An 18,878-nucleotide genomic window follows, 5' to 3' on the forward strand; every position below is an offset into this window, starting at 1 on the left:
ATGGAATACACATGTTTATCTTCCTCATCAAATGAGTGTCGAACTGGCATCTCTCTCGGCCCCCGGACTGGACAACTGGTGTTGGGGTTGGTGGATGCAGCCTGTAACATCCATTTTCTTGAGGATCCTGTATCCTCTTTTAATCTCTTAATACAACTCATTTATATTCCCCATTTTTTTCAGAATTGTACAGCATAAGAATATTCTATTGCACACTAAATGGTATCATGGAATGAGTACTTCATTCAGATTTCTATTGACTTTTATTACCACATGTACTTACATGGTTTCTGGGTCACACCTGTTCTACAGAGGCTAAAACATCACCACCTCCACAAAGCGTTTGTTCTTTGAGTAGCAGCCCTGAGGGCTTTCTATAGAAGTTGATTCACTAAAGATCGTAATGCTGATTGAAAAGCCCAACAGGTATATGACATTGTATTTGGTAATATATTCTTATAGCCCTTACATCTTACTGAAGGGTAACGTCTCCGTATAAAAGTGTTTAATAATCAGTTAACTATCTTTCTGCCTGGTTGCTAACAGGGCTTGAAAATCTTGATGCATGTAACACTTGATAAAATAGGTTAACATTTGAAATAAACATAAAATAGGTTTATAAAGTTAAATCCAACATAGCATCAGCATGTGGTAGCTTTCTCCTATCCACTTTTTTAAGTGCAAAATAATCGGTTATCTCCTACATGCCTTCCAGAGTGAGTTATGAGAAGTAAAAGTTATGTTTGCCTCTAGACAAAATTTTAATTAGACACACAAGTAGGAGAAAACCACTTTTAATTGAAAAATAAAGCAATACATCTCAAATAAGACTTTAACAACATAAGCTATAATTTGTTGAGGGAAATAGCTTTCCTCAGTGGTACTGTGAAATTTAGGTATCAGAGTATCAATAGTTTCCCTCCTTTATCCTGACTCAGCTATAAGCATATTAAAAATAACGACTTTCTCATGAATTTAAACTGTAAATCTGTAAAGCCTTATCCCTATTCCTAATCCATTGACAAAAGGGCGGGAGATTTTAAACATTTCCATAATGAGGAGCTCCCAAATAGCAAATAAAGTCAATATTTTCCTATGAAAAAGCTTATATGAAAGACACACAAGACTATTAATGATATTTAACTAATCCACAAAACTTCAAAACACAATTTCATCAAAATGATCTCTACTACAATTTTCCTTTGAAGAAGTTCTCACACCCCAAAATGGTTTAACTAGACATACTGGAAGTATTAACTTTGAAAGAGCATACTAAAGTTATTGCTTTAAACTGGAAAAACCTATGTTCAAAAGTATTTCAGGAGTTCCTCAAACAACTATTCTTACAATTACACTCGTGTAACTGCAGAGAAAATGTTCAAGCACATGGTAAACATCACTCTTCTGAATGACAGAACAAAGGCATTTGTTCATTAAGATGTATGGCTTTTTTGGTGATTATTACTACCCATAAATAAAGTGGTAACTATTTGACTGAAAAAGGTTTTTATAAAACTCCACTTCCAAAATTAACACTTTTATTAAATCAAGTTAAAAAAATGTTCACTGTAGAAAAGTCAACAAGGGTTTTAAGAAAACCAAAATATACCTTTTATACAATATATGTATATATTAGCAGCAAACTACTTGAGATTCTTTTATGTTCTTTAGTTATTTATTTTAAAGAAAGCATAAACAATGTATATTAGTATGGAATGTCAACTAATCCATCTTTCATTCTGTGATTTGGGCCTTCTAGTACAAGTTATCTTATGATTCTCATTAACGAATGCTAACAAACCAGTTTGACTAAAAAGTAGTGAAACAGAGTGGCTGGTAGAATGTGTCTCACTACTTCTTAGTCATGCAGTATCTTTGACAACAAATGAGCACCATATAAACAGTAATTGGGTGTGTGTAAACTCAATTTTTAAGGTATAACAGCAGGCAACTAAAACACTTAACGTGTGACTGTAACTTTTTAAAAATTTGGTGATATACAAAATTTTAATCAAATCAGAAAAAACTTCAATCCCATATTGCTTATCAATTTTTTAAATCTTAATAAAAATTCTGTATATAACCTGCAAACTGCATGCGTGTGTATATATATATACATATATATATACATATACACACACAAAAGTATATGTATATACATACTTTCAGCTTTGACTGAATGTCTCAACTGAGATGAAGCCAAACTTCTCATTAAAATACGTATGTTAGAATATCCAACTGAATTACCAACTGAAAGTGTCTAATAAAAGTTTCATCTTAGCTAATCAGAAATACTGACTATTGAAACTTCTGGGGCCAAAGAGCTATAATTCAGCTTTATATAATTTAGGCTTACAACTTAGTCAGCCAAACAAACAAGATTTGAAATTACAAACTGCCCGCAAAAGAAATAAATTTTTCTCTTGATATTTCCTTCTAATAGCAAAAAAAAAAAAAAAAAACAAAAAACTTTACATTGAACTTTTACTTTTTAAACAGTTAAAATTATTAAAGAAATCTCACTAGTCTTCAAAAATACTAAATGGTATATAAATACCATGTTCTTACAGTTGAATTCTTCAGCTAGAGTCTGTTTTAAAAATTTTCCTTTGGATTGCTTCATTTAGCACTTCAAGTCTCCATCCTACAACTCTGATAACTGGCTCAGATTTGTTAGGATCATATCAATCACATCTTTCAGAACTTGCTACTGTGTTACCTGGATGCAATAACATCAATGGGAGAAACTACACCAAATTTCAAAAGTAACATAAGGAAAAAATTCAAGAACATGTAATATTAAAAAGATAAAGTACAACAGGGATTCCCTTTCACCATTACATTAATGAAACATAATCCTTTTAATGCTTTTAAAGATAATGTCCTAACTTGCATTTTTTAACTTATCAAGAGGATGAAATTTTTAGATGGCCCATCTTTATTTCTTCAATTAAAAACTAAAACAATAGACTGAATTACTTTTATTAATATATACATCAGGTTATTGAAAAGGTGACTTCACGTAGTTTTCTCCTGAAAGATGGCACTTGCAGGTACAAAGATACAGAGATCGCTATAGCCTTCAGATGTTTACTTGAAAAGATTCTTCAACAGCAGTTTGATACTGGGTTTCCTCGTCTAGTTGAAGGTTCTGAAAAGTATAACATTAACATGTCAATAGGCAAAACATACTCCATTATTCAATATTTTGACCAACACATTACACATCTTGATACACACACACTACACAGTTTGTTACAACATATATTATCCTTTAAAATTTAAGATTTAAACAGCTGAAATTCAATAAAAAATTAAGTTCAACTGTAATCATTTAGGAATATTTGATAAACAGAGAGGAACAGCAGAGAATGAAATTTGAGAGTTATAGTGCCTTACGATTAAGTCATTAATTGAAAGTACAGTTAAGGGTAACCCACAATCATAATGATAAATTTCGTGTCATATCTAGGTAACAATGACAAATGTTTGAAGGTAAATTCATTTTAAAGAAAATAGCAGTTTTTGAATTAAAAGTTGAAAAACAGCCTCTTAACCATCACATGAAACTAAAAATTACAGCTCATTCAATCTTAATTATATTGCTACTCCTAAACTTTAAAACTTCTATTTGCTACCATAGCAATAGATTAAAAAAAAATTTAAGGAAAGATAAGTTAATTTTATTTGTCTGTAATTTTTGTAGGTAAAAGACCCTATGGAAAAAAATTTAAATCTGACTTATTTGTTACTGATAGTGTTGATTTGAATAATCCCAAAATAAAAGTAAAAATGAATGTAAAAAAATTATATTTGCAATCAATTACATCATATGGGTTTGCTTTAAGATAGGCTTCCTTTAGAAAATCTCAAATAATTAAATACACATTTTTCTGTGGCAAGGTACAACATCTGATGATTAGATCAAAAGTGGTATCCCAAACATATTTTTGTTTTTCCAAATACAGAGCTCTCCACAGTAATCTTTCTTACAATGAGAATTTAAGAATACTCTATTGTAAAAAAAAAAAAAAAAAGAATACTCTATTGTACACCTGAAATCTATGTAATTTTACTAACGATTGTCACCACAATGAATTTTTTTAAAAAAGAATACAATTGCCTCATAAAAATGCTAACGTACGAGTAGACCTGAATTTTACATATATTTGAATCATTATTTTGAAATAGTATGACTAAAACATGCAAATTCCACAAAATAAACATTTATCAAGAATGATGTAATTTCAACATTGGAAGGCAGAGAAAAATGTAAATTCTGTTCATTTCTTTGTCAGAATTGCATATGCCTATGCTTACCTAAACCTGAAAACAAGTATCAGCCATTTTTTTGTCAGAATTAATTTTACTTTTAATTCACTAAAGTTGAATAAAAATGCAATTTCACAATTAATAAAACAAGAGCTATCATCTAAAGAAATTATCATGACACATTTGGGAGGTAGAAATTAACCCCATGTTTTGCTTTGGGGATCCATTTTTATATTACATTAACTTTCCTCATTCACCCTAGTATTAAAAGCAGTCAGCTGCGGCCAGAATCTATCATTCAACCTGGCTTTACTTGATAATTAAGCACCCTCATTTTAAAAAAATGTTATCTCACATGCTAGACATGAGATCTATTACAGTGAGTTTACAAGCAACCTACACGACATGAAAAATACATACTACTTCACCTGTTGTATCAATTTTACTTCTCTAGCAGTTAATTTTCCCTTATACAGTTTTCATATAAATCATTATTTTGTTAATCTGAGGGTTTGCTCTTCCTCTATTAACTATCTTTCTAGTACAGGAGGAGGATAGTAAATTCAACTTTTACCACTTCCATAAACCAAAATTTACCTATATTATTATAAAAACAATAGAACTTGCTCTGTAACCAGTACAATACAACAGGTTTCCTCAAAACTCAAGTCTAGATTGAAAAAGTTAATTTATTAAATATTTGAACAGTATTTTCTTAATTTTGAAGAATTCACTTACCACAAATTCTCCATAATCAAATTGATGTCTTTGATTTAGATGACTAACAAAATTTCTAGTGATCTGGCTAGGATCTCCCCACGGAAGAGACACACAAATAGGACACGTCTACAAGAAACAATGTTTTAAATAAAAGCAATGAAAATACTAAAAGATTGTAATATTGAAGATACTAATGCACAGGCTTTATTACTGAAAACACCTCCATGGAAAGCATTTCCAAGGGTCAAATTCCATGACTAGATCGTTTCCCAGCCAAATTACCTTAGATAAATTACACTGATCGAACACAACACAATAAACAGAGAGACCTTACACATTCTATTACTTAAACCTCCAATTACACAACTGTTTCAACAGAAACACATCCAGCCTTTAATAATACCAATTGCAATGGAAGTTATCACTAACCAGTATGTAATCTCATTTGAGCCACTCAATAGCTGTGACATAATTATTATAAGCTTTTTTCATTTATAAGTAAAATGTAAGTGTAGTAAACTTTTAAATTGCATCCTTAAAGTTTTAAATGAAGTACATCTTAAAGACTGAATGGATGACATACTGAAATGAAATAAAAAGGAACTTTAGTAATTGGACTCTAGCCAAAGTTTATGCTATACTGAATATAATAATACAGAACAAAAATTTGCTAATGCAATATAAAACAAATAAAATCTCCTAAATATGAGGGGTTTCCAAGAAACGTCTTTGGTACTGTATTTGTTTATGTCACAGTAACTGACCCTCTCCACACGAGCAAGGTCAGTGGCATCCCTTAGTGCAATGAGAGTTTTAAGGGCATCCTCAATAGTTCCTGAGGATTCTTTCACAATTCTTTCACAAATTCTTTCAGGATTTCTAGTACATCCACTAAAACTGCTTAAAAAGATCTACAATTCTCATTTTATTTACAACATTTTTCTTCCATTCTTATTTCTGAAGAAAATATTTATATATCAAAATGTACAACTAAAAGGGAAGGATCTCTTCCAGCTCAGTTTCTCCTGTTTTAGCCACAGCTGAAATCACTTACCTGTGAAACTCAAGTTCCAAATGAGAAGTTGTAGGATCATTAACACAAGGTTGGAATCCTTGCACTCTGCTTTATCTCCTTCATTTATCAAAAAGGTCACACAACTTTCTTACAAAATGGCATCAAAAAGGCACTTATGCATCAAAAAGAAAGTGATTCTTTTCCTTCCTTGCTATATGAATTTATATACTAGATTCTGCAAGGATACAATTAAAAATACCCACTGACTTTATTCTCTTATAGTAGTTTTCACCTACAGCAGATCCACCTGACCTGATCGAGCTGACTGCATCTTACAGACCAAAAAGCTGAGAAGCTCCAGAGAGTTAGGTTTTGCCACTCCTCAGCAGAGTCCCCAGTTCACCTTTCATTACTTCACTCTTCTCCAGACTATTCTCCTACATTATGAGCCTCACAATAAGCATCTCCCTTTTTATAAGTGAGTTACTAGAATTTTAAATGTCTCATTTTGCTTCATGATCACCATTTGCTAACAAAAATCTACCTTAATACCCCATCGAAATTTAAATCAACTACCTTCCCCTGTTGTACACATTAAATGGAGCAGCATACTTTAAGCAGAAGACTGTCTTAAACACATGCACTTACCACAGGAACTATCTGAAATAGGTGATTACTGTTACAGTGATCCAGTAAACGCTGTCTGGTAAAATTCGATTCTTGACACAACGGACACTTAAAGGTAGGATGCCCAGAAGAACTATAAAATAATTTTAAATAAAGTATACTTAATTTGCAATCACAACATAGGAATAATGCTCTTCTATTTTTTGACCAATTACTATCAATCAGTTTCCTTTTTAAAAAGTTAGACTATTCAAAGATTCTCTAATTTTGAAAAACACTAATGTTTTCAACAAATAATCTACAACAAATGTTTCCAAACAATCTCAGGCTACAGTACTGTTAGTATCTCAGTAAATTTTTTCATAGTGCCTCTAAGCCAAAACAAAAACAAAACTAACGGTTCCATGTAGTAAGGAGTTAGGTCCAAACAACTTAATTTAGTCATCCGTGTGAGGCCAACAGATGTCACTGTATGTACCCTGAAAGCTGTAATAATTCTAGTTTGGAAACCCTCTATCTACAAGCTTAATTTTGAAAAGACTTGCGTCAATATATCTTCCATCTATCCCTGTGTCTGGAAATCTAACATGCAAAATTCCTAGGAAAAGTGTAAAACAAATGCATTGATCATCAGAATGATCAAGATTCCAAAACATTTTGGGTTTTAATATCACTAGGTTTTAATACCTCTGAATTTCAACCAGGGAGGGTTCTATTGACAGTTCTACCTAAATTATGCATGGAAGGAACCTGACCACAATGAAAGAGGATAGCTAAAAACTCTTCTAATTTAATGTGATCTAAAAGCAGCAACTGCCTCATTTACATCTAAACTACTAAATTCTAGCATTATGTCTGGTGATTTAAGTGAATAAAAAAATTTCAATTTAAAAATCTATTATTATAAAGTGATAGATATTATTTACTAAAGTAGCAGAATTTCCAAAAGCTTACCTTGTATTCTCTTGATAAGTTTCTATGTTATCAGATGTGGATGTTTCACTCCTATTACTTAAGAAGCACAGGGTGTTAAAGTTACTATGTCAAATAATAAAGCACATTATAGATTCATTAACTTGAATTGCTGATGAAGAAGACTAGTCTGAATTTGTTTTGAAACCCTGAACTTGACATAGTTCTGAACAATAAAATAATGATGGCATTAAGTACTTTACAAATAAATTCTGATAAGAAAACTGCTTATGTCCTTAAAAAATAATTTAAGCAGCTACAAAAATACAGAAAATACAGAATTTTGCAGAAATATCTTTAATCTACAGCATGATAACATTTCCCCAGGTCCTAATTTAGACTTTCAAATTAAGACTATCTCTAACTCTAACCAGGCTAATAAGTTTTTTTGTTTTGTTTTGTTTTGTTTTGTTTTCATTTTTATTGGGGAACACTGTTTTTCCAGGACCCACCAGCTCCAACTCTAGTCGTTGTTTTCAATCTAGTTGTGGAGGGCGCAGCTCACTCGCCCATGTGGGAATTGAACCGGCGATGTTGGTGTTATGAGCACTGCACTCTAACCACTGAGCGAACCGGCAACCCAGGCTAGTAAGTTTTTAAATGCTGAGATAGACTCAAGAATTTGCAAACTTTCTGATTTGTAACTAGACATGGTTTAAAATTATGGCCTCCAAAATCGAGTAGGTTTAAGAAAACATTTGAATGTTCATTATGTTTATTTTCCAAAAAGGAACAAGGCTCGCCAACATTTAACATATGAAACAACTTGACATCCTCATTTGGAGCCCATGTTGGAGTCATGTGTCATATGCAATATCAGAGGAATCCTGAGAGAAGAGTGGGCTTTCTATACAGGGACTGTATAGGATTACATTACAGAATTTCATCAATGTGGTCAATTTTACAAAAACAAGGCCTTTCAATAGCAGAAATGTTAAAATAGGAATGAGATAAATAGTAAACAAAAAAAAATCCTACCACACAGATTTGCTTATCTCAATACCAGAGTTGAAAGAGTTGCTAAACTTAAAAACCTGGTTATTGATTTTTCTTTTCCAAAACAACAAGCAGCACAGCCTCTCCCTCCCCTCCACATCCAAAGATTTCAAATCTGCAGACTCAACTAACCGTGAATTGAAAATATTTGGGGGGAAAAAATCCCAGGAAGTTTGAAAAAGCAAAACTTGAATTTGCCACACACTGAACACTAAGATGAATCCATGCAATGAAATGAATGATGTGCAGCCTATATGCAAATACTTTAGGTTGTATGCAAATACTACGCCATTTTAGGTAAGGAACTAGAGCATCCTCAGATTGTGGTGTCCAATGCGGGTCCTGGAACCAATCTCCCTATCAGATGCACTTTCCTTTTTGAATTTTCTTTTTCTGGTTGGTTTTTCCTAATAAAGCTACCTTCAACAAGGTGTATTTAGTGTAAAGACACCCTTCCGATGATAGCTCCCTTCTGTGAAGATAACAATGTTATCTCTCCACACTGTTCTGTGCTGGCCAAGCAGGAGACTATTAAACCACTATTTTGTACTTTTCTAACAGATATCACCCTGTCTCTTGCGGTAAAGATGGTATTTTAACAATGTGGAGACTAAAAACTTCTTTTTAAAAGAAACTCAAACTATAGTTTTGTTACAAAAAAGTTATGTCACCTATTTTTTTTTTTAAATCTCACATCTATACATTTAAACTTCATAACAGATTTTTCTACTCTGTTTTAAAATTGTCCAAATAAACATAAAACCATTGGGTTTTATGCCTTTTAAAAATATGAATAACTTTTGATTGGTTTGTGGGAAGACATATGACATCATCAAGAAAGACGGGATTGAAAATTTAGTAATCTCAATCTCTGACATATTTCTTCCAATTTGACCTACATTTTTGTGTGTGTGTGCTAGGTAGGTATATTTTGCAACCACTATACCATGATAGTTATCAAAACCAAGTATCAAAGTAAAGTGACCTTAGACCCAAATCTTTGAATTACTATATCACAGTGTTAAACTAGATTTTAAAAATTTCAGAGAGTATAATCAACAATACTGTTTTCAGTAAAAGTGTTAACAAAACTTTAAGAATAAAAATATTTATACCATTAAAACAAAACTTATTTTTAAAGCAACTTTCACCTTTATTTCACTTAAATTTTGCATGTTTTATAATGTACATGAAGTATCAATACTGTAAAATACATGCAGAGTTTTTAAATAAACACATATACTGGGAGTACATGCTCAAATTGTTTTCACAGGTCAGGTATGAAATCACAAAACTTCTGATTTAATATCAAAGTTTATGTCTTTTTTAAAGGTTTTCTCCCTCTCACTTCCTACTATAATTCTCCATTTCCCATTATTACTCTCATTATCATCATTCTAGTCCTTCCTAATCATCCTGTATCATGCCTGGGCAACTACTGGTAGCCTACTTTACTCCAGAAATACATGAATGGGTTCAACAATAGACAATCTATTACAGACACCATATTATCAATTAAAAGAAAAAAAAAAGCATGACCATTTTATCTGATACAGAAAAAATAGTCAATAAAATTCAATGTCCATAATGGACACAAATACCAAAAAACAAAGCTTTGATCACCCACAATGCTTTTAAAAATATAAATATCTAGACTCTAGATATCAGTATCTGGGAATGAATCCAGATATATACATATATAAATTTTTAATTCCATAAAATATTTTGATTTAAGTAGAACAGCGTAATGGGGAAATCTTAAATTCAGGGTGATGGCATCATGGAACAGATAAGAATAATCTGTGTTATACTGTGAACTGTATTCTAAGAAAACACAGGCTCTACTCTGAGGTGGTCCTTTAAATTTGCTACAGAGAGGTCTTTAATAAGTAATGAATCTTCATAAGATGCCACCAAGGCCTACTCAGCTAACTGTTAACTATAGCAGATGGACCTAATCAGCAATCTGTCTGCTCTTCAGTTACTTGACATATAGTAGAAACTTTAAATTCTCCAAAATAAAGTATTTATCAAAAGCTAAGCTGCTAGAAATAATCTTCATGGAGAACTGCCTGATTGTACACATCTTGTCCATTCTATCACCACACCTAGATTAAGCCAGAATATCAGAGAAAAGCCCCTGAAAGAAAAGTTTTAATAAATTGCAGTAAGTCATGTGATAGCCTATACTGGAAGTCTTTTTTTAATTTAGTTTTTTTATTAGTTTCAGGTGTACAGAACAACATAATGATTAGGCATTTACACCCCTCACATGAAGGTCTTTGAATACAGCCCTATGTAACAAGAGGACAGTCAGAATAAACTTATTTCCCAGACTCCTTTCCAGCAAAATTGCCTTGACCGACTGCATCCCTTTTCCAACTGCCCTCTCCACACATTTTTTTTCCTCCAAATTCTGGTTCTACCTCCTCCCCTCCAGTTTTCAGTAGACCTGGAGTATAGCACTATACTTTGTGATTTCCTATAACCTTTTCATATAGTGTACCCAACACCCTACTCTATGAAAACTGTCCCTTTACTAAATTCTCACACTACCTAATTTGAGCATCTTACCTGTTTTCTCCCAAAATCCTCACTATATTCTGGCTTCCTATAGTTCCTACCATTTTTTTTTAAACCTTCTTTTCCTTCCTTCACCAATTTCCTTACTAAAAATTCATACACAAACTCAATTTTTCCATTGCAATTAGAATTTTGCATTGGATATAAATATGAATAAGACTAAGAAGCTCATTCTGGATTTAAAAAAATCATATAAATAAACAAATATAATGAAGTATTAGAGGGTCTAGCTGGAACACAAAGAATTGTTCTATCAAGGGGAAGAAATTCTAGAAGTTAGGAAAAATTTCACAGAGTAGCTAATCTTTGGTCTAAGTCTTTAAAGAGAAGAGAAAGTCCACCAGCTGGCAAAATGTGGGTCAGAGTGGTAGGGAAAAAGAGTACTACTGGTGAAAGTATAGCAGTGAGGGGATGATGATGACAATGATTAAAAACTAACATTTACCAAACAAGGTACTATTCAATATACTTTACCTGTATTCTTAACCTATTTACTGACTCCCAACCCAATGAGGTGCTAATGGTATCTTCATCACGCCACTTTTTAAAAACAGATGAGAAAATTGATGTACTATTTCTTGCCATAGTCATACAATTACTAAGTGACAGAGTCTGGGACTTAGGACCTAGAGTCTAGCGCCAAGCCTTCTTTTTAACAACTAAGTTATATTGCTTCTCAAGGATGGCAAAGATATAATGCACATAATTCAACACGGTTAAGGCATATGATGTAATGATGGGAAGTCAAGAAAGAGAAAGGCTAAAAAGAAAAAGGCAAGTGTCGATCGGAAAGAGCTTTAGAACAAGAAGTTTTGTCTTATAAACCAGTTGTGAGATTTTAGATGATGGAACCTCTTCAGAATCTTGACTTCTCTCTCCAGAAAAATGCCTATAAACAAAAATTTGGCAATTTAGGTAGTTTAGAGCCCTTACTGACCCATGGAACTCTGGATAAGAAACACTGTTGTGGGGCCATGGAAGTCACTGACAGGGTATAGAAAGAATGATAAAAGAACAGGGAGAAAGAAATTAGACTTGTATGTCTGAAATATCCCTTTAACAACAGTACATAGGACATACTAGAGAAGGATTACCACCTAAAGGACTATTACAATATTTCTAGTGAGAGATAATGAGGGCTTGAGCTAGGGAAGTGGCAACAGGGATAGAAGAAAAGCACAGATGAGAAATACTGCTATTTGGAATCAATAGTACCTATGACAAATTGGATCTGAAGACTTAAGAAGGCCTGTCTCCTGAGAAGAAAATTCAGTCATTTAACAGGCAGTGATTGCACAAATCATATATAGTAGGAACATGAGTAATTTCAATATAGAAGTACAATAAAAAACGTATAAGAGATAAAGGAACCAGAGGAGATTAAAAAAAAAATTACAAGATATGAGTTAAAGAGACCAATTTCATCCAATGACACTAAATCAAGTAAAATGAGAATGTAAAAGGATTTTGCAGACTAGACAATCAGAAAATTACAAAAGACCTTTACTAGAATAGTTTCAACTGAGAAGTAAATAGGGAAGAAGCCTGACTGTATAAGTAGTTAAATTACCCAAAATTAGCAACATGTGAAATGAAATGCTACTAAAATAAAATCTTAGAGTCTCTGCTTAACATGCTGTCTCCTGGGAGCCTTTCTATAATCCGACCTATAATGCCTTTCCTTACACAACTGTATGTGTGCTTGCTATTGAGTTTTTAAAAATTGAACACTTCATTGTTAGGTGTACATGCATGGGTGGTAATACCATAAAGAAAAGCAAAGGAATAACGTAAAGAAAAGGATAGTGGTTATCTTTGGGCATATGGAATTCAGCTGGGCCTGTGCTCACAGGGAGATTCTAAGGTCCTGAAAATGTTCTATTTTTTTACCTGGGTTAATGGGTAACTGGCTGTATCTATCACTATTTTTTAAACCACATATTTATTTTGACTATTGTTCTGTATAAAATACATTTCATTAAAATGTCTAATATACAGAAATCTGAGACAAGATACAAATCAAGCCAAAACCTAGTTTTTTAAAAATTGAGACTAAAATAGAACTAAGAATTTAATAATACCAGGTCTCGCTTTTACATGACATTTTATTATCATTGTAAAAATCTCAAAGAATTATAAGTAGAAAAAGACTCTAGTTTGCAAATACATTACTGAAAGTAATTTTCTCAGTTTTTAAATAATTTCAGTTGCAAAAAAAAATAGCCTTCAATTCTCAAGTCTATTGTATTAAAAAAGTGTAGATTTTCTGAAAATGATTTTTAAATAACGTAAGCTTATCATGTAGTTGATTTCCCAGTTGCAATCTTACATGTATCAAACAAACTTTTGAATTCCCAAATGACATAGTTCTCATATCATTCTACTTTAAAAACAGACACACAAAACAAAAAACACCTCATCATATAATTCCCAAAACAATTTCCATTTCATCTATAAAAATTATTTTTAAATATTGCTTACCTGTTCCCTACTGAATCTTGAGAGATCTGAAAGTTTGGAATGATAGCAGAAACACCATATTCATCTTGATACTTCTTACAAGATTTGTAATGATGTCTCATGCGATAGAATTTAATCTGTAAATTATTGATTGAAATGTAATGTGACTTTCAAATAGAAATAAGATATGTCTATAAGCATAAAAAGATAAAAACATAACTAAATATTTCATTTAAATAAGGTTTTTTTAAAAAAAATAAATGCTGCTTATGTAGGAGTTGAAAACAGGTAATAAATGTCTGTCCATTAGACACAGAGACAATGGGGAAGGGTCCATCTGTCTGTAAACTCACTGCAAAAAATTAACAAATAATTTTATACTTTAAACAATATTACTAATAATAGAAAAGAAATAAAAGAACCACGAGGCTGTCTCGTGGTATTGGACATTTCTTTATTCTTTATCTACTGCAACTTGGCAGAGTTAGAAAGCACTTTAAAAATTAGTTCCCAGGTTAACAATTGGAACATTTTCCAGTTTCTCCGAGAATAGAGACAAAATCTCTCATGTATTTTCCAGCTTCACCTCATTGCCATGTCAGTTAACACTTCCCTCAAAAAGGTGGAAAAGCAACTCTGACTTGTGTGAATGCATGAGCTAGCAACTAGTTTTACTCACTGACTTTATTAGCTGTTTGAAAAAGTAGCTGCAATAAATCCATAAAACACATGTATATATTCAAAGCCTAACCACCCTTTATCATTTCACTCCCTCTCCATACGACAGAACAGTACAATCCAGATTGGAGAATTAACGCTAATTATCTGCCAATACCTGACTTTCCCATTTGTTCCTTAAAGCTTAAGCAGTCTTCTGAAAAATATTTTGTAATTTCTTAGGTAAACACATTAATAAACAAGTAAAGAGGGCAACCAGTGAGTTCCTTGACTACATAAATCCATTCAGCCCATTTCCACGAGCAAAATTGCAGTCTCACCATCAGAAAAAATATTATAGGGTTGAATTTGTACTGGAATGGGGTATGAGTTAAATGCCAGTTTGCTTATTTAGTTCATTTAGTAGGTAATAAATGATTACTTTGAGAAAAAACCATGCTAAATATTATGGTGAATTCAGAGACTGTATCTTTCAGTGTCTGTTCTCAATAAGTTTATTATCTAGATCTATAGCCACAGAGTTTTCGTCATTTTCTACCCAATTTCCAACCTAAATAACTTATTTTTCTTTAAAACAGCACCAAGAAATTTCAGACAGGCTTTTCAGAGTAAGCATTTGACTTTCAAAAGAAGAGCTATGTCACCTTTACTCTACCTGTTTTGCACAGCATCTGCAGCTACCAGAAAACTTCCTCATGATATTTTCAAGGTCTAAGGCCCGTTCAGGACATGCTCTCTCTCTTCTAGTCACATTTCCACGACAGAGGGGACAATGTATTCCGCTTTCTCTCATTGCAGTCAGGAAACATTTTCTACAGAAACTAACCAAACATTTGTGACATGTTAACTACAGAAAAAAAGCAGTCTTTTCATTAAACACAAATAAGCAGTTACGGATATGTATTCATGCTAAATGAATTAGGTTATTCACATGTACATAAATCTCAGAATTTTAAAAACTGTGTATTTTTCAGAGTGTAATAACAGGAGAATTATAACAGGACTAGATAGAAAAATAAAAAAAACTGCACTCAAGTCAGCTTTACATTTTTTAACATAATATATAAAAAGTAAATATTAATATTACAGAACATTATCAGAGGACGCAGGGTACAAAGGAACGACTGGATCTTATCCTGACTGTGTCATTTAGCAGCTGTGTGATCTCAGGAAACACTTAACACCACACTAAATAAATCTCCATTTCCTCCCCTTATAAAATGAAAGAATGTACCATATCAGCTTTTGTCTCAAAGTGATGTACTTCAAGATGTTCCACAGGATATGAATATGTTCCACAGGTCTACTACAGAACAGCACACAAGCTGATTTGGAAAATTCTAGGATAAACAAAGTTAATAAGGTTTCTCTGCTAAGGAAAACATACGTGTTGCCTAAACTTATGTGGTCAGGAAATACGAATTTCCCACCACAGTGTGCAATGGAACATAATTTGAGAAATATTTAAGAACGATTCCAGCTCTATACATCTAAAGCCAACATTTTAAAAGACTTTTATTAAAATATAGCTTACAATGTTATATTAATTTCAGGTGTACACCATAGTTACTCAACATTCATATACCTAAAGAAGTGATCACCATGATAAGTTCAGCAACCATCTGACACTGTACCGTGGTAGCACATTATTGACTATATTCCCCATGCTGTACATTACGTTTCCATTACTCATTTGTTTTATACCTGGAAATTTGAACTTCTTATTCCCCATCACCTTTTCCTCCCCTTCTTAATTTTTCAATTACAGTTGACATTCAATACTATTTTATATTAATTTCAGGTATAAAGCATAGTGGTTAGGCACTTATGTAATTAAGAAGTGATTCCCCCTGACTACTCTAGTACCCACCTGGTACTATACCTAGTTCTTACCATACTGACTATATTCCCTGTGCTTTACTTTACATCCCCACGACTATTTTGTAACTACCAATTAGTACTTCTTAATCCCTTCAGCTTTTTCACCCTGCCCCCCAAACTCCCTCCCATTATCATCCCATATATCTAGTACCCATCTGACACCTATTGTTATTACAATATCAACTATATCCCTTATGCTATACCTTACATCCCATGACTTTGTAACAACCAATTTTTACTTCTTAATCCCTTTTGCCTTTTCATCCCCCAACTCCCCTCCCATCTGGCAACCATCAAAATGTTCTCTGCATCTAAGTATGTTTCTGGTTTGTTTGTTCATTTGTTTTGTCCTTTAGATTCCACATATAAATGAAATCCCATTGCATCTTTCTTTCTCTGTCTGACGTACTGCACTCAACAAATACCCTCCACATCCATCCATGCTGCCACAGATGGCAAGAGTCCATTCCCTTCGGTGGCTCAGCAATATTCCATTGTATGTATGCACTAACCTCCTCTTTTCTTGGCCATTGTAAACCATGCTACAATGAACATATGAATGCACACGTCCCCTCGAAGCAGTGTTTTGGGCTTCTTCGAATAAATACCCAGAACTGGGATCACTGGGTCCTTCTGTCTCGTTATAGCCTTCGTTTTAAAGTCTATTTTGTCTAATAAGTTTTGCTACCCCAGCATTTTTTATGTTTCCATTTTCATGAAATATCTTTTTCCTCTACTTTCAGTCCATGTGTCTTTTGATCTGAAGTGAGTCTCTTGTAGGCAGTATATGAAAGGGTCGTACTTTCTTATCCATTCAACCACCCTATCTTTTGTTTGGATCATTTAATCCATTTAAATTGAACATATTGTTGATAGATATGTAGTTATTGCCATTTTATTATGCATATTTTTTTCATTTTTTTCATATTAAAGAAGTCCCTCTAACATTTCTTGTAATACTGATTTAGTGGTAATGAATTCCTTTAGCTTTTTCTTGTCTGGGAAGCTGTTTATCTGCCCTTCGATTCTAAATGATAGTTTGCTAAGTAATCTTGTTGTACGTCCTTGCCTTTCATCACTTTGAATATTTCATGCCAATCCCTTCTGGCCCACAAAGTTTCTGTTGAGAAATCAGCTGATAGTCTTAGAGGAGCTCCCTTGTAGTTAATTGCATTTCTCTTGCTGTTTTTAAGATTCTCTGTCTTTAACCTTTGCCATTTTAATTATGTTATGTCTTGGTGTGTCTCTTTAGGTTCATCTTGTTTAGGACTCTGTGCTTCCTGAGCTTGTGTGTCTATTTACTTCACCAGGTTATGGAAGTTTTCCATCATTATTTCTTAAAATAGGTTTTTAGTTCTTTGCTCTCTCTCTCTTCCTCTGGTTACCTCTATAATGCGAATGTTGGTACACTTGATGTTGTCCCAGAGGCCCTTTAAACTATCCTCATTTTTTTTTGGGGGGGGTTCTTTTTTCTTTTAGCTGTTTTGATTGGGTGTTTTATGCTACTTACCTTATAAATTGCTGATTTGATCCTCTACTTCATCTAATTTTCTGTTTATTCCCTCTAATGTATTCCTCATTTCAGTTATTGTATTCTTTATATCTGACTGGTTCTTTCTTGTTTTCTAACTCCATTTTTATGTTTCCTACTTCTTTGTTGATGTTTTCCCTGAGTTCCTTGAACATCCTTACAACTGTGTTTTGAATTCTGCATCTGGTAGATTGGTTGTCTCCTTTTCTTTAGTTCTTTTTCTGGAGCTTTTTTCTGTTCTTTTATTTGGGACATTTCTTTGTCTACCCATTTTGGCTGCCTCCCTATGTTTGTTTCTATGTATTAGGTAGGGCTGATATGTCTCCCAGTGTTAGTAGAGTGGCCGGATGTAGTAGGTGTCCTGTGGTGCCCAGTGGCCCAATCTCACCTGAGCCAGATGCTCCAGGTGTGTCCCGTGTGTGCCCTCCTGCTGTAGTTGAGGGCAGAAGAATGAATAAACAAATTGTGGCATATTCACAAAATGAAAACTACAGTATACTATAATGAGAATGAATATGGATGTACATAATGTTGAGCGAAAGAAGCCAGAGGCAGAAGAATACAAACTGCATGCTTCTACATTTATAAAATAATACAAACTGAAGGTAAAACTGTATGGTTAAAAGTCAGGATAGTGGTACCCTGGAAGAGGTGGGATACACTCCTTGGAGAAGGGAGAAAGAGAGGAGTTTCTGAAGTGCTGATAACTTTCTGTTACTTGATGTGAGTGCTGAATACACCGGTATGCTTGGTTTGGTAAAATAGTCATTGAGCTGGACATTTATGATGGGGCACTTTTCTGTTACATATATTATACTTAAATGAAAAAAAAATAATAATTAGGAGTAAAAACAAGGGTAACTATGTTAAGGACTAAAAACAAGCGTTAATATGTTAAAACTGTTATAATAGCTAAATTAGCATGTAATCAGGGCTTAAAATAAAAAAAAAAATTAGAAAAGAATTGTTAGAAACCAGAGCTAAAAAAATATGTCTGCAGAATGAGGCAATAACCAGTATGATTTTTAAAAGATCCACACCCACATGGATTCCAGGAAATTTTTAAATAATGATTTTTTTCAACTATAATTTCCAGAGGGGGAATAAAATAAATAGATGACTTACTAAGAAAGAGAAATCAGA

At 33.0% G+C, this 18,878-nt stretch overlaps 1 protein-coding gene across 2 annotated transcripts in view; it reads right to left on the reverse strand.

Moving 5' to 3' along the window:
* Positions 1-778: 778 nt before the first annotated feature.
* RNF138 (ring finger protein 138) overlaps positions 779-18,878 on the reverse strand; it is a 33,807-nt gene continuing 15,707 nt past the window's right edge. For both annotated transcript variants that reach the window (XM_081078228.1, XM_081078229.1), the window contains exons 2-7: positions 14,979-15,144; positions 13,667-13,782; positions 7,589-7,645; positions 6,656-6,767; positions 5,011-5,118; positions 779-3,151 (exon numbers count right to left, since the gene is read on the reverse strand). In XM_081078228.1, coding sequence (XP_080934354.1) covers positions 3,083-3,151; positions 5,011-5,118; positions 6,656-6,767; positions 7,589-7,645; positions 13,667-13,782; positions 14,979-15,144 — 628 coding nt within the window. In that variant the 3' untranslated portion in view covers positions 779-3,082. The remainder of the gene's footprint in view (positions 3,152-5,010; positions 5,119-6,655; positions 6,768-7,588; positions 7,646-13,666; positions 13,783-14,978; positions 15,145-18,878) is intronic.

This window comes from Rhinolophus hipposideros (genome assembly GCF_964194185.1).
Source record: "Rhinolophus hipposideros genome assembly, chromosome: 17".
In the NCBI taxonomy this organism is placed as follows: Eukaryota; Metazoa; Chordata; class Mammalia; order Chiroptera; family Rhinolophidae; genus Rhinolophus; species Rhinolophus hipposideros.